The sequence below is a fragment of the Delphinus delphis genome, chromosome 1 (genome assembly GCF_949987515.2).
Source record: "Delphinus delphis chromosome 1, mDelDel1.2, whole genome shotgun sequence".
In the NCBI taxonomy this organism is placed as follows: Eukaryota; Metazoa; Chordata; class Mammalia; order Artiodactyla; family Delphinidae; genus Delphinus; species Delphinus delphis.
In genome coordinates this window covers 14,570,055-14,588,762 of record NC_082683.1, presented here as the reverse complement: position 1 = coordinate 14,588,762, position 18,708 = coordinate 14,570,055, and the positions used below count along the sequence as shown (strand labels likewise).

Sequence of the window (18,708 nt, the reverse complement as noted above, 5' to 3'; positions counted from 1 at the left end):
CAAACAAACAAATAGAAAATGATGAAAGAGGGAATCTTGGAGCATCAGGAAGGAAGAAAAAACATGGTAGCAGAATACAGGTAAATAAAATAGGTCTTCCTTCCCTTAAGTTTTCGAAATTACATTTGATGGTTGAAGCAAAAATTATAACACTGATGTGGTTCTAAATGCATGTAGAAGAAATATTTAAGACTATTATAAACAGAGGAGAGTGAAGGAATGGAAAGGGAGTTAAGGTTTCTACACTTAAACTTGTAAAATGATGCCACCAGTTGATTGTTGCTCTAGAGCAATCTTAAAGAGCGATACAGGTACTTCCCTGGTGGTGCAGTGGTTAAGAATCCGCCTGCCAATGCAGGGGACATGGGTTTGATCCCTGGTCCGGGAAGATCCCACATGCCATGAAGCAACTAAGCCCGTGTACCACAACTACTGGGCCCGAGTTCCACAACTACTGAGCCTGCGTGCCTAGAGCCTGCGAGCCACAACTACTGAAGCCCACATGCCTAGAGCCCATGCTCTGCAACAGGAGAAGCCACCACAGTGAGCAGCCTGTGCACCACAACGAAAAGTAGCCCCCGCTCGCCGCAACTAGAGAAAGCCCGCGCACAGCAACAAAGACCCAACACAGCCAAAAATAAATAAATAAAATAAATAAATTTATATTTAAAACATCTATACAAAGAGAAATACTCAAAAACACTGTAATTAAATCAGAATATAATTCTTTAAAAAATGTTCAGTTAACCTACAGGAAAGCATTAAAAAAAAAAAAAAGAAACAAACAAAAAACTGAGACTAAGGAATTCCCTGGTGGTCCAGTGATTAAGACTCCATGCTTCCACTGCAGGGTGCCTGGGTTCGATCCTGGTCGGGGAACTAAAGCCATGTGGTGTGGGGGGAAAAAAAATAAAGAGAATAAAACAAAACCAAAAATAAAATGTGAGACTTAAGCCCTAACTTGTAAATAATTACATTAATGGTAAATGGCCTAAATATATCATTTCAAAGACAGAGCTTAGTAGAGTGGGTTTTAAAAAATGACCTTACGGGCTTCCCTGGTGGCGCAGTGGTTGAGAGTCCGCCTGCCGATGCAGGGGACACGGATTCGTGCCCTGGTCCGGGAAGATCCCACATGCCGCAGAGCGGCTGGGCCCGTGAGCCATGGCCGCTGAGCCTGCGCGTCTGGAGCCTGTGCTCTGCAACGGGAGAGGCCACAACAGTGAGAGGCCCACATACCGAAAAAAAAAAAAAAGACCTTACTACATGCTTTCTACAGAAACTCACTTAAAATATAATGATATAGGCAGGTTGAAAGTGAAAGGATGGTGAAAGTTATATCATGCAAACATTAATCAAGAGCAAGCCAACATGGCTATATAGGTATCTAAGAAAGTAGACTTCAGAACAAAGAAAACTATCAGAGACACAGAGGGACATTATATAATGATGAAAAGAGTCAACCCATCAAGGAATAGCAATCCTAAATGTTTAAACACCAAAGAGAGCTGCCAAAATATGTGAAGAAAACATTGATAGACATGAAAATAGAAAGAGATAAATCCACAATTATAATTGGAGGGGACCTCCCTGGTGGTCCAGCGGGTAAGACTCTGCGCTCCCATTGCATGGGGCCCGGGTTCAATCCCTGGTCAGGGAACTAGATCCCACATGCCGCAACTAAAAAAAAGATCCCACGTGCCACAACTAAAGATCCCATGTGCCACAACTAAGACCTGGTGGAGCCAAAATAAATAAATATTTTTTAAAAAAATTTGTAATTGGAGGGCTTCCCTGGTGGCGCAGTGGTTGGGAGTCTGCCTGCCGATGCAGGGCACACGGGTTCGTGCCCCGGTCTGGGAAGGTCCCACATGCCGCGGAGCGGCTGGGCCTGTGAGCCGTGGCTGCTGAGCCTGCGCATCCGCAGCCTGTGCTCCGCAGCGGGAGAGGCCAGAGCAGTGGGGGGCCCGCGTACAGCAAAAAAAAAAAAAAAAAAAATTTGTAATTGGAGAATTCAACACCCGTCTCTTAACAACAGGTAGAACAACTACCAGAAAATCAGCAAGGATATAGAAGAACTCAAAGGAGTCATCAACCAGCAGATCTAATCAACATTTATAGGACACTCCACCTAACAAAAATAGTATCTGGCAAGATGTTGCTACTGAGGGAAACTGGGAAAAGGGAACAAGGTATCTCTTTGTATTATTTGTTACAATGGTATATGAATCTAAAATTTTCTCAAAAATTAAAAAGTTTAATTAAAAAAAGGAATACCTGGGCTTCCCTGGTGGCACAGTGGTTGAGAGTCCGCCTGCCGTTGCAGGGGACACGGGTTCGTGCCCCGGTCCGGGAAGATCCCACATGCCGCGGAGCGGCTGGGCCCGTGAGCCATGGCTGCTGAGCCTGCGCATCTGGAGCCTGTGCTCCACAACGGGAGAGGCCACAACAGTGAGAGGCCCGCGTACCGCAAAAAAAAAAAAAAAAGGCATACTTGTACTTTTCTTCTCATTTAAACGTACAGCTGACCCTGAACAACGTGGAGGTTAGGGGTGCTGACCCTCCTCACAGTCGAAAATCTGCATATAACTTGTAATCAGCCCTCTGCATATGAGTTCCTCTGTATCCATGGTTCCCTCTTCCGCACCAGAGATTCTACATCCTCAGATTCGACAAACCTTGGATTGTGCAGTATTGTAATATTTACCATTGAAAAAAATCTACGTATAAGTGGACCTGCGTAGTTCAAACCTATGTTGTTCAAGGGCCAACTGTAGTCAGAAGGTTATACATATTAACCTTATACTCAAGAGATCTGTATTTAGGATGTACACAACATAATCTGAGACTTAAAAATTCTATCTTGATTGATTCAGGCAAAGGTCATCAACAGATGAAACCATAAGATGAAAGATCCATGGGAACTTTACAGCGGGGGGAACAGGTTGACACCACATGAACCCACTGCTTGCTCTCAGCATTATTAGGAGTGAGTCAACCATGCTGTTTGGGTCTCCCTGATGTGATGCATCAGGAAGTGCACAGTACCATTGATGCAGCATTCTTACAGAAAATTAAAAAAAGGTGCGCTAGAATATAATCTAGCCGTTAGCACTACCTTCCATTTGACAGAAAGTATGAGGAACAAGTTAAATGAAACTATGACTATGCAAAAAGAATGTGGGACATGCTATAGCACAACTAATAGGTCTCTTCCATAAGCAAATGCATAAAAAGGGGTGAGACTGAAGTTTAAAATAGACTTTTGCTATATAACAACCAAATGTAATGTATAAACCATGTTTGATCCTAATTCAAGTCAACTGAAACTTTTTTAGAAAACAGGGATATTTGAATATGGATGTGGTACTAAGTGACACAAAAGAATTGTTCATTTTTTTTAGTGTGACAATGGCATTGTAGTTATGTAAGAAATTGCCTGTTATAACACACGCACACTGAAATATGTTGGCAGAAATAGTATCTCCAGCACAACATTGAAGAAAAGGGGTAAGAGCAGATATCATTGACTGGTTACCAATCTTAGGGGGAAAGTTTTTTCACTATTAAATATAATGTCAGCTATATGTTTTTTGTATATGCCCTTTATCAGTTTGGGGAAACTCCCTTTTCTTCTTAGTTTTTTTCTTTTCTTTTCCCCTTCTTTCTTCATGAATAGGTATTGAATTTTGTTAAATGCTTTTTTTGCATCAATTGCGATGATGATATGGGTTTTCTTTTTTGGTCAGTATAGTAAACTATATTGATTGATTTTCAAATATAAAGCCCACTGTATTCATGAGATGAAATTCACTGAGAAGTGATGTATTATCCTTTTTATCACTGTATTCGCTTGGTCAAAGGTTTTTATATGTAGGTTCATGAAGATTAATGGGGTTTTTGCTGAGTCATACAGTAATTGTATATTTAACTTTATAAAAACTCAGTTATCTGTTTAAAAGTTATCTGTATTATCTGTCTCAGACAATTGTTTCAGGTGGAAAGTATTCTTTGAGTTTCCATTTTGAATGTGTTTGGACTAAACAATAAACTACTGATGTCTGCAGTAAAAAAAAAAATAATAATAAAAATAATAATAATACTTTCCACCTGAAACTCACTTATCTGACAAAGTCTTTTATATTCATCCTCGCGTTTACCATTTCCAGCACTCTTCACTTTTTGTGTGTGTAAATCCAACTTTTCTTCCGTCTAAAGAATTTTTTAAAATATCTGCTATAGTGAAAGCTGGCTACTATGAATTCTCCCCAACCTTTGTCTGAACGAAGTCTTTGCTTTCCTTTTTGAAAGGTGTTTTCGCTTGGGTATAGGATTCGAGGCTGACAGCTCTTTTCTTTCAATACTTAAATACTGACGCGGGCTGGAGCCTTTGGCAAGTCCTGACGGGAGGACCACAGAGCCGACTTCTGGGGCCTGCAAGGTGGCGGGACACCACTGAGGGCACCACCCCTGGGCCAAGACATCATTTTAGGACCTTTAGCCCTTAGGAAAGCCCCCTCTGGAAGAACACGTGGACCCCAGGACAGCTCAAGAGCCAAGCCGAGGGAGGTGGGGAGCCGCAGGCGTGAGAGGCGGGGGCGCCGCGCAGCCTTTCGCCGTACTTCCCTTGCCCCGCCCCTCTGTGCGCTCCGCCCCCAACGCCGGTGGGCGGGGCCCGACCCCCTCCTTAAAGCGGTGGCCCAGCTAGTGCGAGGGCTAGTGCTACGTTCGGCTGCGTTCCAGCGGGCTATCGCAGGCCCCCCGCCGCCGCAGTGTCCCGGCTGCTGTCGCCCCCGCAGGCAGCCTCTGGCCCCCCGGGCCGCCCAGGCACCGTGCTGGGCGCCATGGAGATGAGGCGGCCGTGCCCCTCCTCCGGGAGCGCGGCCACACCGATATAGACACGGCCCTAGCGTACGTCCGAGAGCATCCTGGGCGGCCTGGGGCTACGGCTGGGCGGTGGCGACTGCAGAGTTAATTCCTGGCACCCAGACTCCGTCCCCCTTACCTCCCCCGAGCCATGCACCGGCCGAGGTCAGGACCGACAGCTTCGCCCTCCTGCCGGGGCGCCGACCTCCACTGGCCACCCCGCAGCTCTGTGAACACCCCGCTCCTCAGGCCCCGTGCACATCTAGCCCCGGACAGCCGGACAGTGCTTTGTCTTGACTCTTTTCCTCTCCTTTTCCCTCCCCTCAGCAACGTCCCAACCCTGGTCTAGCCTGGAACGACTTGGCTAGCCCCTCTCGCGGGGACTGAAAACGGAGTCTGGCGCTGTGCAGCCCCTGCCTCCTTCCCCTTCCCCGCAGGTGCCGGGTGCGGTCCTGATCTGCAGGAATCCTGCCCTTATGGCCCTGGCACTTCCTGGCATAGTCCCAGATCAGGCTTCGGAACCGGCGGGGATCTGCTTCCTCGTTGCTCTGGGCTGTAGACTGCTGCGTGGAGCTCGGGGTGCGCCGTTCAGTTGGCAGTGCCTCTCGCTTCACCATGGTGGCCGCGCCTGGGAACCGCAGGAGCTATATAGGCAGTAGCTGGGATGGGAGAGTGGGGGTAGTATGGTGTCTAACTGCCCTCTCTGTGCCAGCCTCCGTCCAAGGCCATAGAAGGGAAATTGACACTAACCCACTCCAGGGAACTCAGAGTCTAGAGATGGGAGGGGACACTGAAGAACACTAGGAAAACGGAACGTCAGACCTTGAAGAACTGCTAGTTTTCCAGGGGGAGTAAGAGGAGAAAGGGCATTCCCGGCTGCGCGGGTGGGCAGTGAGTGTGCAAAGGCAATGAGATTTGGCAGTGCTGAGGGTTTTGGAACAGGCAGACCTAGCTAAGTGGAGGGTTTGTGTATGGGGGTAGGGGGACATCTGTCATCAGTCTGATGCCATCTGAAATGTTTATAACGTGCCTCACAGGGACATAGTGAGGGCTCAGCAATGTTAGCTGTTACTGTTAGTAGTAGTAGTATTATCATTAGCACCATGTACCATCTTTTGCTTTGAGGTCCTCAGAGTGAAATGATTCACAGCACAGATCTGAAACAAAACAAGAATATGCATGCATCTCATATGCTATCTAGATCACCTGACTGTCTCTCTGTGACAACTCTGGTCTTCTTTTTTTTTTTAATTTAAATTTTTATTGAAATCTAGTTGATTTACAATGTTGTGTTAGTTTCAGGTGTACAGCAAAGTGATTCAGTTATATATGTATAACTAAATATGTATATACATATTCTTTTTCAGATTCCTTTCCATTATAGGTTATTACAAGATACTGAGTATAGTTCCCTGTGCTGTACAGTAGGTCCTTGCTGGTTATCTATTTTATATATATTAGTGTGTATATGTTAATCTGAAACTCCTAATTTATCCCAACCCCTTCCCCCTTTGGTAACCATAAGTTTGTTTTTGGTCTGTGAGTCTATTTCTGTTTTTTTTTTTTTTTTTTTGCGGTACGCGGGCCTCTCACCGTTGTGGCCTCTTCCGTTGCGGAGCACAGGCTCCGGACGCGCAGGCTCAGCGGCCATGGCTCACGGACCCAGCCGCTCCGCGGCATGTGCGATCTTCCCGGACCGGGGCACGAACCCGTGTCCCCTGCATCGGCAGGTGGACTCTCAACCACTGCGCCACCAGGGAAGCCCCGGGCTTTCTCTAGTTGCGGAGAGCGGGGGCTACTCTTCGTCGCGGTGCGCGGGCTTCTCATTGCAGTGGCTTCTCTTGTTGCAGAGCTCGGGCTCTAGGTGCGCAGGCTTCAGTAGTTGTGGCATGTGGGTTCAGTAGTTGTGGCACGTGGGCTCAGCAGTTGTGGCTCACGGGCTCTAGAGCACAGGCTCAGTAGTTGTGGCACACGGGCTTAGTTGCTCCACAGCATGTGGGATCTTCCCAGACCAGGGCTTGAACCCGTGTCCCCTGCATTGGCAGGTGGCTTCTTAACCACTTCTCCACCAGGGAAGCCCCCACCTGGGATTCTTAATGGGGTTGGGGAGAAAAGTATTTGATTAACTCACTCCTGACTCACACAGGCGGCACAACACCAGCCTTTTCTCGATGGGTTATTTTTCTGATGGAAATATCTTGCCTTTCCTTCCCTGGGGCCCCAGTTGAGGCCTCTTGCTCTCTTGCCTGAATTCCTGCCGCAGCCTTGCCATTTGCCCTGTTTCCAGACCTGTCCCTGAGGTTTTTGTGTGTGCTTCATTCAGAGTCATCTTTCAAAACTGCAAAGCTGACAACTTAGCTCGCTGGCTGAAAAGTGTTCAGAGTCTCCCTGTGGCCCCCTGAAGTCAGATTCTAGGGGATGCACTCAGGGCCCTTTGTATCCATCTGGTCTGTGGCCCCTTCTCTTGCCTTGTGTGCCCCGTGGACCTGGTGTTCTAGATTCATGGCGTCGCAGGCATGGCTCCTCACACGCCACGTTCTTGCCTCTGGGTGGCCTCTGACTGGCCCTGGAGATTCAAATTCTAAGAAAGCCTTCCCTGAACTCCCAGGACTCCTCTCCCACCTTGTGCTTATCCCGGCCTCACTTACTCTATAGTGGCCCCTTAGACTGTGCGTCCTTGATGGCAGGGATCCACTGCTGGCCCTCCTCATCCAGCCCTTAGCGCCAGGCATGGCACACCCAGTTGTCTGGTAAATAGTCATCGTAATAACATTAGCAGCTCATAATGAGCAAATCTATCAAAGTTCTGATCAGTCCTTGGGGCCTCCTGACAAGATATCACTCAATTTACAGTTGAGGGGATTGAGGCTCAGAGAGTTTAAATAACTTGGTTAGGGTCACAGAGCTCGAATTGGCAGAGCTGGGGTGTGAACCCACGTCTGTCTCTTAACCATTACACTAGATCCTCTCCAGTGTTTGGTAAACTGACTTGGACTTCCATTTCTCTCCTCCCAAAGTGAAAATCACCACCAAGGCCAATCCAGTGGGTGAAAAGTCTCTGAAACCTGACAGCCTCTGGTCCCAGCTGGAGACGTCACTGAAGTGGATGCAGTGCCCCCGAGTGGACCTCTTTAACCTGCACCTGCCGGACCACGGCACCCCCATGGAAGAGACACTGCGTGCCTGCCACCAGCTGCACCAGGAGGTGAGGGCGGCCCCCCAGCTCCTCTCCTTGACCTGTCGTTGCCCAGGAGAGTGGAGGCTCCAGGGCTGTCCCAGAGCAGAGCTGGGGACAGACCCCACTCCCAGGGTCCCCAGCCAGTCTCTCCTTCCTGGTGTTCTGGGCTGCAGTGGGTTCTGACCTTGGCCTCTCCCCCGCAGGGCAAGTTTGTGGAGCTTGGCCTCTCCAACCATGCCGCCTGGGAAGTGGCCGAGATCTGTACCCTGTGCAAGAGCAACAACTGGATCCTGCCCACCGTGTACCAGGTGAGGCCGGGGCTGCAGAGGCCTGTCTCCTGAGTGCCTGCTGATCCCGGGTCCTCGCGTCTCCCCCTCCCCTGCCCTCTCCATAGCAGCCACTCCCCTGCTCACAGCCTGTAGATGGCTCCCAGGTACTCTCAGCCTGGCAAACAGGCGCCTGCTCTCTCCGGCTCTGGCTCCCCTTCCTGCCTGCTTCTCGCTCTGCAGTCAGCCTGGAACACTCCTCCCTGCTCTCCCTGGAAGGAGTGCCCAGGTCTCACTTAGATGCCTCTTCCTCTGGAAGCCTTTCCTGACAGCCCAGAGGAGCCTGAGATCTCAGGTCCTCCTTTTCTCCTCCTCATTCATTCAGCCAATGTTTGTGCACCTACTTGCTGCCAGGCAGTGGTCACAGAACTTACTAGTGTGTTACGATTGTCTCTTTCGTTGAATGTTTGCTAACACTCTAGCTCACTATTAAATCTCTGAGCACAGCAGCTTTGTCCTTTGGCTTGTGGATGGAAATCCAGTATCCAGGCCATAGGTGGTGCTCAGAAATGTTGGCTGAAGTGATGAATTTTCCTTGGGCGTGAGCCCTCTCCACCAGCGCCACTAAGTATCTGCCTGATTGTTAAGGTCTGAACTGAGGTTCTCCACAGGAAAATTTGGGGTCCCATGCGCCCTCTCCAGCTGGCCCTTCTGCCTGCAGGGCATGTACAACACCACCACCCAGCAAGTGGAGACAGAGCTCTTCCCCTGCCTCAGGACGGAGGTTCTACGCCTAAAACCCTTTGGCTGGTATGGGGTGTGGGCTGCTGTGGGGACGGGCTCACCCCGGGTGAAAGGGTCTTCCTGGCCGTGTTTCTGCCTGTTCCTGACCCTGGGGATGCCTGGTCCCAGACCTGGAAAGCAGGGAGGGGTTTGACAGGAGGCTGGGCTGGGTCCTCCATCCCTCCTGGGTCCTCCACCATCACCCCCACTTGCAGTCCAGAGCAGCCTCTGGGAGCAGTGCCAGGGGATCTGATTACAGCCTTCCCGCAGGGGGCCTGCTGACCGGCAAGTACAAGGATGGGGACAAGGATGGGTAACAACCTGTGGGCCGTTTCTTTGGGACCAATTGGGCAGAGATCTACAGGAATCGGTGAGCTGGGCATGGGCTGCGTCAGGGTGGCAGGTGGCATGGGTCCCCTTAGTCTGCAATGGGGAGTCCCTGGGGCTGCTTTCTTGGTGGCCAGGACCTCCCCCTGTGCTCAGACCTTTGCCCCTGGATCCCTACCAGCTTTACTGAGAAATCTACCGCTAAAATTTCGCCAGTGTCTCTGGGGAGTGATTGGGGGCCTGGATTGGGAATGCAAAGAGCTCTGGACCTCCCACCAGGTCTGTGAGGCTATGTCTTTTCCCTGGGAAGAGCCTACTCCCTGCCCACAGAGGGAGAAGAAACCTTGGATTGGAACTTGGGATTCCTGGGGCTTGATGCTGGCCTGTCACCTGGGGCAACTGAGTCTAAGTTTTGTAAACTCTTGGCAATAACACTGTCATCAACGTCTAAAGTTATAGTTGAACATCTGTTGGGACTAGCCTTCTTCCCTTCCTTTTTTTCATTTTTGCAAGTTTGAAAAAGTTATCAAAGTAATACATGCCCACAGTTAGAAGCAAGCCCTCTTCAAGTCGCACTCCTCCAAGGTGATGCTTTTTAATTCCTACAGTTTTCCTTCCCTCTGGCATTTACTGTGAGATCTCTGATGCATATACTTTACTGCTATTCCTTAATTTTTATCAAATTTAGACATTATCTGTGGACTGCTGGAAAGTTCCTAACCTTTCAAGATTTATAGAAGCTGAGTCTCCAAGGCTTCAATGCTAGTTTTGTTGAAATGGCCCAGGACTTTTTAAAATTAATTAGTTAATTTATTTTTGACTGCGGTGGGTCTTCGTTGCTGCACGTGGGCTTTCTCTAGTTGCGGCGAGTGGGGGCTACTCTTTGTTGCGGTGCACAGGCTTATCATTGCGGTGGCTTCTCTTGTTGCGGAGCACTGGCTCTAGGTGCACAGGCTCAGTAGTTGTGGCTCACGGGCTCAGTAGTTGTGGCACGTGGGCTCAGTAGTTGTGGCTCATAGGTTCTAGAGTGCAGGCTCAGTAGTTGTGGCACACGGGCTTAGTTGCTCCGCAGCATGAGGGATCTTCCTAGACCAGGGATCGAACCTGTGTCCCCTGCATTGGCAGGCAGATTCTTAACCACCGCACCACCAGGGAAGCCCCCTGCCAGGGTTTCTGATTGTCTGGCCAGGTTTAGGAGCCATCGCTCTAAGCAGTGTCTCTCAAGGAGCTCGTCACACCACCAGCGCTCAGGCCTCACCCCTGGAGGCTCCTGGTTGCTAGTTTTCACCTTCTCTGCTCTACTTAGTTGACAGAGCACTGCAGGTCCATCATCTCCTTTACATTTTGCACTCGCCACATGGGGCTGGCTCGGGGTGTTTCCTCACTGAGCAGATAAGTGAAGGCAGGTGACTGAGCCAAGGCCAGAGCTGGGACTGGAGCCAGGACTTGTCCTGTCTGTGACCCGGGGCACAAAGGTGTGGTGCTGTGGACACTCCTGGTTCCCAACTTGGGGAGTTGTGTCGTTCGCATCCGGTGAGCATGTTCAATGCAAGGATCCTTGCCCACTGCATCCCCGCTGCTCCTACCACTGGGTTGAAATCACCCCGGTGAGGGGCCCAGAAATCCACATGCATCCTGCTGCTCAGGGAAACAAAACCTCCATTTGAGATGGTCCCTCAGTGCCTCAGGGACCAGTGACCTGCAGGAATCCCAGCGTCCTGACCCGTGCCACCCTCTCCACTCACCCAGCTTCTGGAAGCACTACTTCGAGGCTGTTGCCTTGGTGGGGAAGGCCTGCAGGCTGCGTATGGCCCCAGTGCCCCCAGCATGACCTCGGCCGCCCTCTGGTGGAGGTACCACCACTCCCAGCTCCAGGTAGGAAGGAGGAAGTGAGAGAGGGCTGCGTGATTATTTCATGATTTCTGGATTATTCCTTTTCCTTTTCTGAAATGTCTCCATGGCCCAGGTCTTTTGGGTGGTATTCCTGTTCTTAGAGAAGTTTATTAAGTGTCACATTACAAACACTACTGGCCCTAGTAAGTATAATTATCCCAACTTTACGTATGAGTAAACTGGCTCAGAGGCCACTTCACCTAACTGTGGGTACATGAGATAGGGCAGAAGCTATGTGTGATGCTGAAACCTACATTTTTTCAGCATTAGCATTTATCTGCCTCTGGCTGCCTGCTCTGCAGAGGCCAACTCCATGTCCCTGGCAGGGCTGCCCTCTCCCTGCCATCCCACTTTCCCAACAACTTCCTCCAACTTGGGCATCACATACTAATGGTGCCTCTTTCTTGAGCCCCTGTTAAGTGCTAGGCCTGAAACAAACTTTATGAAATTTTAGGGAATTCCCTGGCGGTCCAGTGGTTAGGACTCTGCGTTTCCACTGCAGGGGGCATGGATTCGATCCCTGGTTAGGGAACCAAGATCCAGCATGCTGCAAGGCACGGCCAAAAAAAAAACCTCCCACAACCACCCTGCAAAGTAAAGGAAGCCTGAAGCTTAGGGAGGTCACACGACTAACCCAAGCCCTCCAAGCTGCCGAGCAGCAGAGGGGAACTCGGGTCTGCCTGCGTGCGTCTAGGGAAGCAGGGCCGTAGAGCTGTTCGAAGGCAATGTAAGTTCGTGCGGAATAATATAGGGTGTAGACTTCGGATTGCAGGTCTTGGCAGGGGCAGGGTGGGAGTGGGTGTGTGTGACTGGAGTCACTGTGGCGCGCTAGTGTGTTGATATCTGGCCGTCTCCCCTTGCAGGGCGTTCAGGGGGACGCAGTCATCCTGGGCATGTCCAGCATGAAGCAGCTAGAACAGAACTTGGTGGCTGCTGAGGGAGAGCCCCTGGAGCTGGCCGTCATGCAGGCCTTTGATCAGGCCTGGCACCTGTCTGCCCATGAATGTCCTAACTACCTCCACCAAACCTAGTCCTGACTTGGGGTGGCAGAGGACACACTCCACCTATCACCTCTTTTATTCTCTCAACCAGTCAGTTCTGACTTTAAGCTGCTTTACGTAGCTAGTTCTTTCCTCACAGTCCCAGTTCACAAACTGTTTGTTTGTCTCCTATGTTCTTCTTAATACTCCCAGTTGCCTTCATCATGTAAAAAGCCCAGGGCCTCAGGCATTTCCTGTCTGAGTAAAGAGGCACTAACCTGGCTGGAGCCAGGCCCACAGTGAATCTGGTGAATCTGTTTCCTCTGCAGCCTGCAGGCTGTTTCTCGTCCTCCCACAGGCTTGGTGAGAAGGGGGCAGGAGTAGGGATTAGTTTTCAAAGGGCAGAGGCGGTGGGAGGGTCTCCCAGCCTCCTGCCCTGAACCCAGTGTGACCTCTCAACATCGGGGCTGCAGGTGGCCCTCATGCTTCTACACGCGACAGAAAAGAAGAGGGCCACACACCCTGAGGTAGATCTTCTCCCGTTCAGAATTACCTCATTAAATACTTATAAACAGAACAATCTGGGCAAAAACCTACCACCTGAAGCCACCACCCAGAAGCCTAAGACCTCCCAGGATGCAGCGGAATGCTTTTTACGTCCATTCAGTTTCGGCAGCGGCTTTATTTTTGCTTTAGCCAACACGTCTTGTCTCCTGGTCATCCACAAGTTTCTCGGCCCTGGTTTTGGGGGTTGCGGGTGGGAAAGAGAATAGAGAGTAGGGGTAGGAGGGCGGCAGGCAGGGTGCCTGTTTTCCTCAAACAAATCCCAGTTTCAAGCCAGGGGCGCCGAGGGCCAGAGGAAAGGAGAAGGTGGTTCCTCTTGTGCTCCCAGGGCCGCCCGGCCAGTGGTCACACAGGAGCCAGTGCTGGAAACTGGCTTGAGGTGAACTAAGAATCCTGGGGGTCCAAACCAAAGCCCAAACCCAAGGGTTTTTTCCTAGAAAAGTCCCTTTTGGAGGAGACACCCTGCTGCCAAAGTTTCCTTATTTATAGGATAGCCTGTCCCTGTCACCCTCCCTTGTGTGCATACACAGCAAAACACACGGCAGCTCCCCCGAGAGGGCTGCGGCAGTCTCACGCCGTCCAGTCCAGACAAGGCTGGAGCAGGCCCAGAGGTCCCGTCCCAAGTGCACGTCAGCTGTCGTCGTCTTCCTCTGATTCTACTTCCGACTCGGGCGCGCTCTCTGGCAAGTCATCTCCCATCTGCTGGAACCTTCCGGACTCCGCGTCCCACACGTACTTGACGGTCACCTTGAATTCGGCCATTTCATACCTGAAAAGCTTCTGCCAGAGGTGAAGGGACCCAAAGGTCAGGAGGAGCGAGTGGGGTCAGAGGAGTCTGCGGCCCCTCCCGCCGCAGCTGTGGACGCCCGGGGTGGAGGGAACTCACCAGGACACGGGCCTGCTCCGGGGTCAGCACATCACCCTCCTTGCACACCTCGTAGTCGGACAGCAGGGTCACCACACCTACAGAGAAGCGGGCCCCCAGGCAGTTACTCTGGCACAGAGGCCTGTGCAGGGCCAGAGGAACTGGGCCGGCCCCCTGCCCCCAGGCTTCCAGCAGCACCGGGGCAGGGGTTCGTCAGTGAGCATTCAGCCGCCCAGGAGGGTTTTTGGGGGGCAGTGACTCCTCCTTCCTTCCTTGCCCTGTAACTGCTGTATTCTAGCTGTAACTTACTGTCCACATTCACCCCAGCTGTCAGGCGGGCGCTGTTAGTCCTGTTTTCATATGAGAAAATGGAGGCCGGTAGAAATTGGGGGTGAGGGGGGAGTTGTCTGGCTTGGAAACCTGCGCTCTCGGCCGCTTGGCTGTGACCTTTCCGCTCTGGGGACGCCCCTGTACCTTTCTTGAGGGCCGTGGGCAGGCCCAGCTGCCTCAGCTGTGGCTCCATGGAGTGCGGGAACTGCTCCAGGGGCCCCGGGTCCAGGCTCACGGTGAAAGTGGCTTTGTTCCCAGCTCGGGCGTAGTCCATCTCCGTGTATTTCGTGAACCACCTGAGGGGAAAGAGAAGTGGCAGGAGGGCAGGTTTCCGCCTGGGCCTCGCCTCACCGCCCTTCCTCCTCGGCTCAGCCTGGAGATGCGAGCCCGGGAGAACAGAGACTCCGTAACGGGATTCCAGGAACCAGGAACCAGGTTTTACTCAGTGCCTCTACTGTACAAAGTCCTGGGCTATTCCCTCCCCGGAGACCTCGCCAACCTTTCCCTTCCCACCGCTCCTCCAGGGCACTTACTCGTTCACTTCCTCCTTAGTGCGATTGGTGAAAAGGAGACCAACTTCACCCCTCAACTTCTTGCTGACCTACAGAACCAAAGTGGGGTGGGGTCGGTCACATTAGAGCAGCGGTTCTCAACTGGGGACCATTTTGCCGGCCCCGCCCCCTCATCTGGCAACACGTGGACATTTTTGGTCACAGCTGGAGGGGGGCAGCACTACTCCCTGGGTCTGGAGGTTAAAGGAGAACCGAGCTTTAAGCCCACCCCGGGCCGCCAGATGGCTGCAGCGTGCATCATGTGACAGCAGCAGAGAAGGCAGCCTGGCCTCGGCCCCTCCCTGTGAGGGCCAGAGACTCACCTGATGCAGATTGTCTTTGTACTCGTCAGATGGGCTTCGACCCAGGGCCACCATCATCACTTTGTTTTTGCCAAAGAACATCCTACAGAGAAAAAGAGGGGTCTGTGAAGGAAGCGCCCCACCCTGCCCTCACTTCAGTGCAAACCAGCTTCAGTCCCCGGAGCCCGAGCCAAGGCCCAGGCTGTTTTGTAGCAGAAGGTGTGGCCAGAGGCTCCACTCTTCCACGCAGCCCTGCTCACTTTGTCGCCAGCCCAGGGTCCCTCTCATTATTTTCCTGCACAGACCCTAAAACTCACATTCTGTCTCAGCCCACTGTGAGTGCGTCTGGATATGTGGAAGGGGCCTGTTTAATGGTCTGAACCAGAACGGGTGGGATGTTCCTTAAGGGACCAGACCCCAGGGTTCAGGGACAGTTAAAAAGCGCCCTTCAGTGGGGATGGGGGCGTGGCACTTTGTCCTTATTAAGGCGCCTCCTGTGACGGAGGTCACTGACCGCCCCTGTGCTTTGCAAGCAGCCTAGCCCCTCCGCACTCGGGCCCTTCTCCCACTGCCCGCTCACCGGCTGTGCTTCCAGGCACTGCGGACATCCTTCAGCTTGCTGTTCCTCATGTTGGCCACGGAGAAGACGAAGAGGTACTTGTATGTGTCCACACATTTCCGAAGCTGCAGGACAATTCATGGGGCTCTGGAGTCCAAGGGGCAGCAGGGGTTGGGCAGTACTCTGGCCTCAGGTGGGAAAGAGACTGCTCCAGGTCTCTTACAACTGAGGATGTTTAGCGCCTCTAACCTGGTTGTTTCCTCCTTGCCTCTGCTACTGAAGCCAGGATACTAAGTACAGGGGCTGCCCTGACGCAAAGCAGTTGTGATGGCAAAGTTCGGGGGAGGCTGAGCCACGGGTCAAGAGCCCACCGTCTCCCCAGGTTTCCGACTTACGGTGGCCACCACTGCAACTGACCACTTCTCTTTGTCCAGTAATTGCTGGCGATCTAGAAACCTAGCTACACTAGGAAGTCTCCTGCTTTATGGAAACATGTAAAGTCTTGTCATTTAGTCATAAGGGGAGGCGGCTCATCAGCCCTGCGGCGCCCACGTTGTTGGCTGTAGCCACGATGAAGTGGTCTCAAGGAAAATGGCATCTTCGTGCTGGAGGAAACTCCGCTCTCACCCAGCCTGCAGCCTGATGCAGTGCAGACACTGGCTTGGTGCATTTACCCACACTTGGTAACTCCCTGGCTTTTTTTTACATCGGGCAGACTAACAAATCTCTGCAAGCTTCAGTTAACAGACCGCAAAACAGCGATAACTTCCCCTCGCATCTACCTCACGGGGGTGCTTCACACGTGAAACAGCGCCGTGCAGGGCACAGTAAGGGCTCAATCAAGCTGGAAACCATCACTATGGGAGTTTTTATTGGTGCTGCTGCTGGAGGAGAAAGGGCTGGATCAGCACCTTTTTTTTCCCCCCCCCAAACAGTATGTTTCCCTGACAAACAGCCCTACACACACATTTATAAACCAAATACAAGGTCTGGAAAAATAAAAAGAACACGCTCTTACCTCTTCTATCAAGTTCTGTTTCAGTTCTAAGCCTTTCTTGGCGGTTTTGGTGAGGGAGACTAATACAAAGAAGAAAAGGGGGAGATGATGAGAGGCAAATCTGGATGTCGCGGAGACTCTTTCTTCCCCCCTTTGGTAGCCCAGCTGGACCAAGCCAATCTGAGAAAAGGTAGCAAGGCTTTTGTGGACACCCCTTCTGGCATGCAAGGCTACTCCCAGGGTCCCCAGAGTGGCTGCTCGCTACTGTTCCCGAGCCTGAAGGTCCCTTCCTACCTTTCCTGTTACTCAGACAAACTAGGTATTCCTTAGCTCCCCTGAGGTGAAGCGAAAACTCCCTACTGAGGTGTGGAGGCTCTGGGGGCCCTGCCAGTGGCTGAGCTAGCTGCTGGCTGAGGCGCGTCCCTGTGCTGCTGTGGTACACAGAGACCATCTGTGGCTGCTCTGGGCTGGGGACTGTATCTCCTCTGCTACACCCTGTCTTGCAGTTTGGACCCATGGATGCAGCAACGCGTCTTTGGGGAAGGACAAGCACCTCTTCTCCAACAACAGCTGGGGCCCAATTTGCCCCTTAACCAGAAGGGTTTGACATTTGCCAGATCTGACCAGGGCTCCCTCCACAGAACCCAATCATTCCACAAACGCTTAACAGAGCATCAAATGCAAAGCCCTGGGTCCTAGGAGGAGGCCGCTTCTTATTCATCCTGCTGGCACTCAGTCAGTCCCTCTTCACGAAGCACACATCTAGAAAGGTAATCACGCCATTCAGGGGCAAGTGCAGCACAGGAGGGCAAACAAAATACAGTTGTCCATTTTCCAATATTTCCACTGCTACAACTGTGGACCTAGCCAGCACCATGCTCTCTTGGATTACTGCTAGTCTCGCTGCTTCCACCCCTGCACACTGCCCCCACCTTCCCTGTCTATTCTCAACAAAGCAATTACGGTGATCTTTTTAAAAGTAAAGTTGAACCCCATCATTCCTCTGCTCGAGCTCTCTCCTCCCGTTTCACCTGCGTGTGAAAGCCAGTTCCTTGCAAAGGTCTTTCAAGCCCCGCACACTCTGCCCAATTCCCTCTCCCTCCTTTTTGCTCACTCTGCCCTGGCCACGCTGGCCTCTTGCCCCAGAACATGTCAAACATGCTCCCGCTTCAGGGCTTTTGCCCTTCGTGTTCCCTCTCCTGGGACCACCACCCTTCCAGGTAACTCCATGGGTTGCTAATTTACTTTCAAGTTCCTGCTCATTTGTCATCTCAACAGAGACCTTCTCTGGCCACACTGCACAAAAGAACATCAACTTCTCTTTCTCTCTTACTCCATGGGACTTACCACTATCTGAATTTACTGATTCGATTTTCGGTACCTTGGGAGGATATACTTCCTATAACTAAAATATTAAGCTTGATGAGGGCTCTAGGCCTTCCTTGTTGTAACTGCTGAATCCTTCGACGCCTAGAGAGTGCCAGGTCCCTCTCTAATTTGTTGAGCGAATGTGCTAGAGAGCCGGAGTGAGAGAGACTCACCATAGTAGAGGCAGTCAGGAATACTCTCCTAGTAGGTATCCTACGAACTGCCAACTGAGAAAGAGCCAGCCATACAAAGACCGGGGCACAAGCATGCCAGACAGAAGCAACTTCAAGTACATACTTAGGGATAAACCTGGGTTGAGGGGAAGGCGGTAGGGTCGGGGGAGCGCGGAGAGCTAAGACAGATGGGCTGAGGTAGGAAAAGGTGGGCCAAGGCGAGATCGGGCGCGGCCTGGGTGTCCAGAGGCTGTTCCCCGACCAGCCGGCCTTGGACAAACTCTGGAGGCCTGGCAAAGCAGTCTCCGCTCCCTGACCCGACCCGGCTCCAGCCCCCACCCCCGTGCTTCCCCCGCGAAGCCCCTACCGCAGGTGACAGCCAGCCCGCGAATTCCTCACCGGGTCCCAAGACCCCCTTTGCCCACCTTTCTTGTCGCGCTTGGATTTGGGCATCGCGCTGCAGCCACGTGCGGCGGAAGACGGTGCTGCCTATTAGGACCTCGGCGGCGCTGGGGCCTCTGGGACGGCCCTCGGGGGCTGCCCTTGCGCGTGCCTGACCCAATCTGCGCTGAGGCCCGCCTCTCCCTGCCCCGCCACCGCCTGCGCTCTCCCTCGAGTCTCCAGAGCGACTTCCTGCGCGGGCGGGGGATCCCAGAGTCCTGGACGCCCCACCGAGAGCTCCGCGTGCGGTTCCCAACTCTATGGT

General features: G+C 52.1%; 2 protein-coding genes across 2 annotated transcripts; one reads left to right on the top strand and one right to left on the bottom strand.

Moving 5' to 3' along the window:
- Window positions 1-5,481: 5,481 nt before the first annotated feature.
- Window positions 5,482-12,344, top strand: LOC132434641 (aflatoxin B1 aldehyde reductase member 4-like). The gene is made up of 6 exons (XM_060026313.1): window positions 5,482-5,521; window positions 7,884-8,071; window positions 8,248-8,352; window positions 9,032-9,127; window positions 11,170-11,295; window positions 12,177-12,344. Exons 1-6 carry the CDS (start codon window positions 5,482-5,484, stop codon window positions 12,342-12,344), a joined length of 723 nt encoding a protein of 240 aa, XP_059882296.1.
- Window positions 12,345-12,955: 611 nt separating this feature from the next.
- MRTO4 (MRT4 homolog, ribosome maturation factor) lies at window positions 12,956-18,706 on the bottom strand. The gene is made up of 8 exons (XM_060015388.1): window positions 18,428-18,706; window positions 16,483-16,541; window positions 15,486-15,589; window positions 14,927-15,008; window positions 14,586-14,653; window positions 14,197-14,348; window positions 13,744-13,820; window positions 12,956-13,637 (listed from the first exon to the last, which is right to left on the bottom strand). Exons 1-8 carry the CDS (start codon window positions 18,453-18,455, stop codon window positions 13,488-13,490), a joined length of 720 nt encoding a protein of 239 aa, XP_059871371.1. The 5' UTR covers window positions 18,456-18,706; the 3' UTR covers window positions 12,956-13,487.
- Window positions 18,707-18,708: the final 2 nt, after the last annotated feature.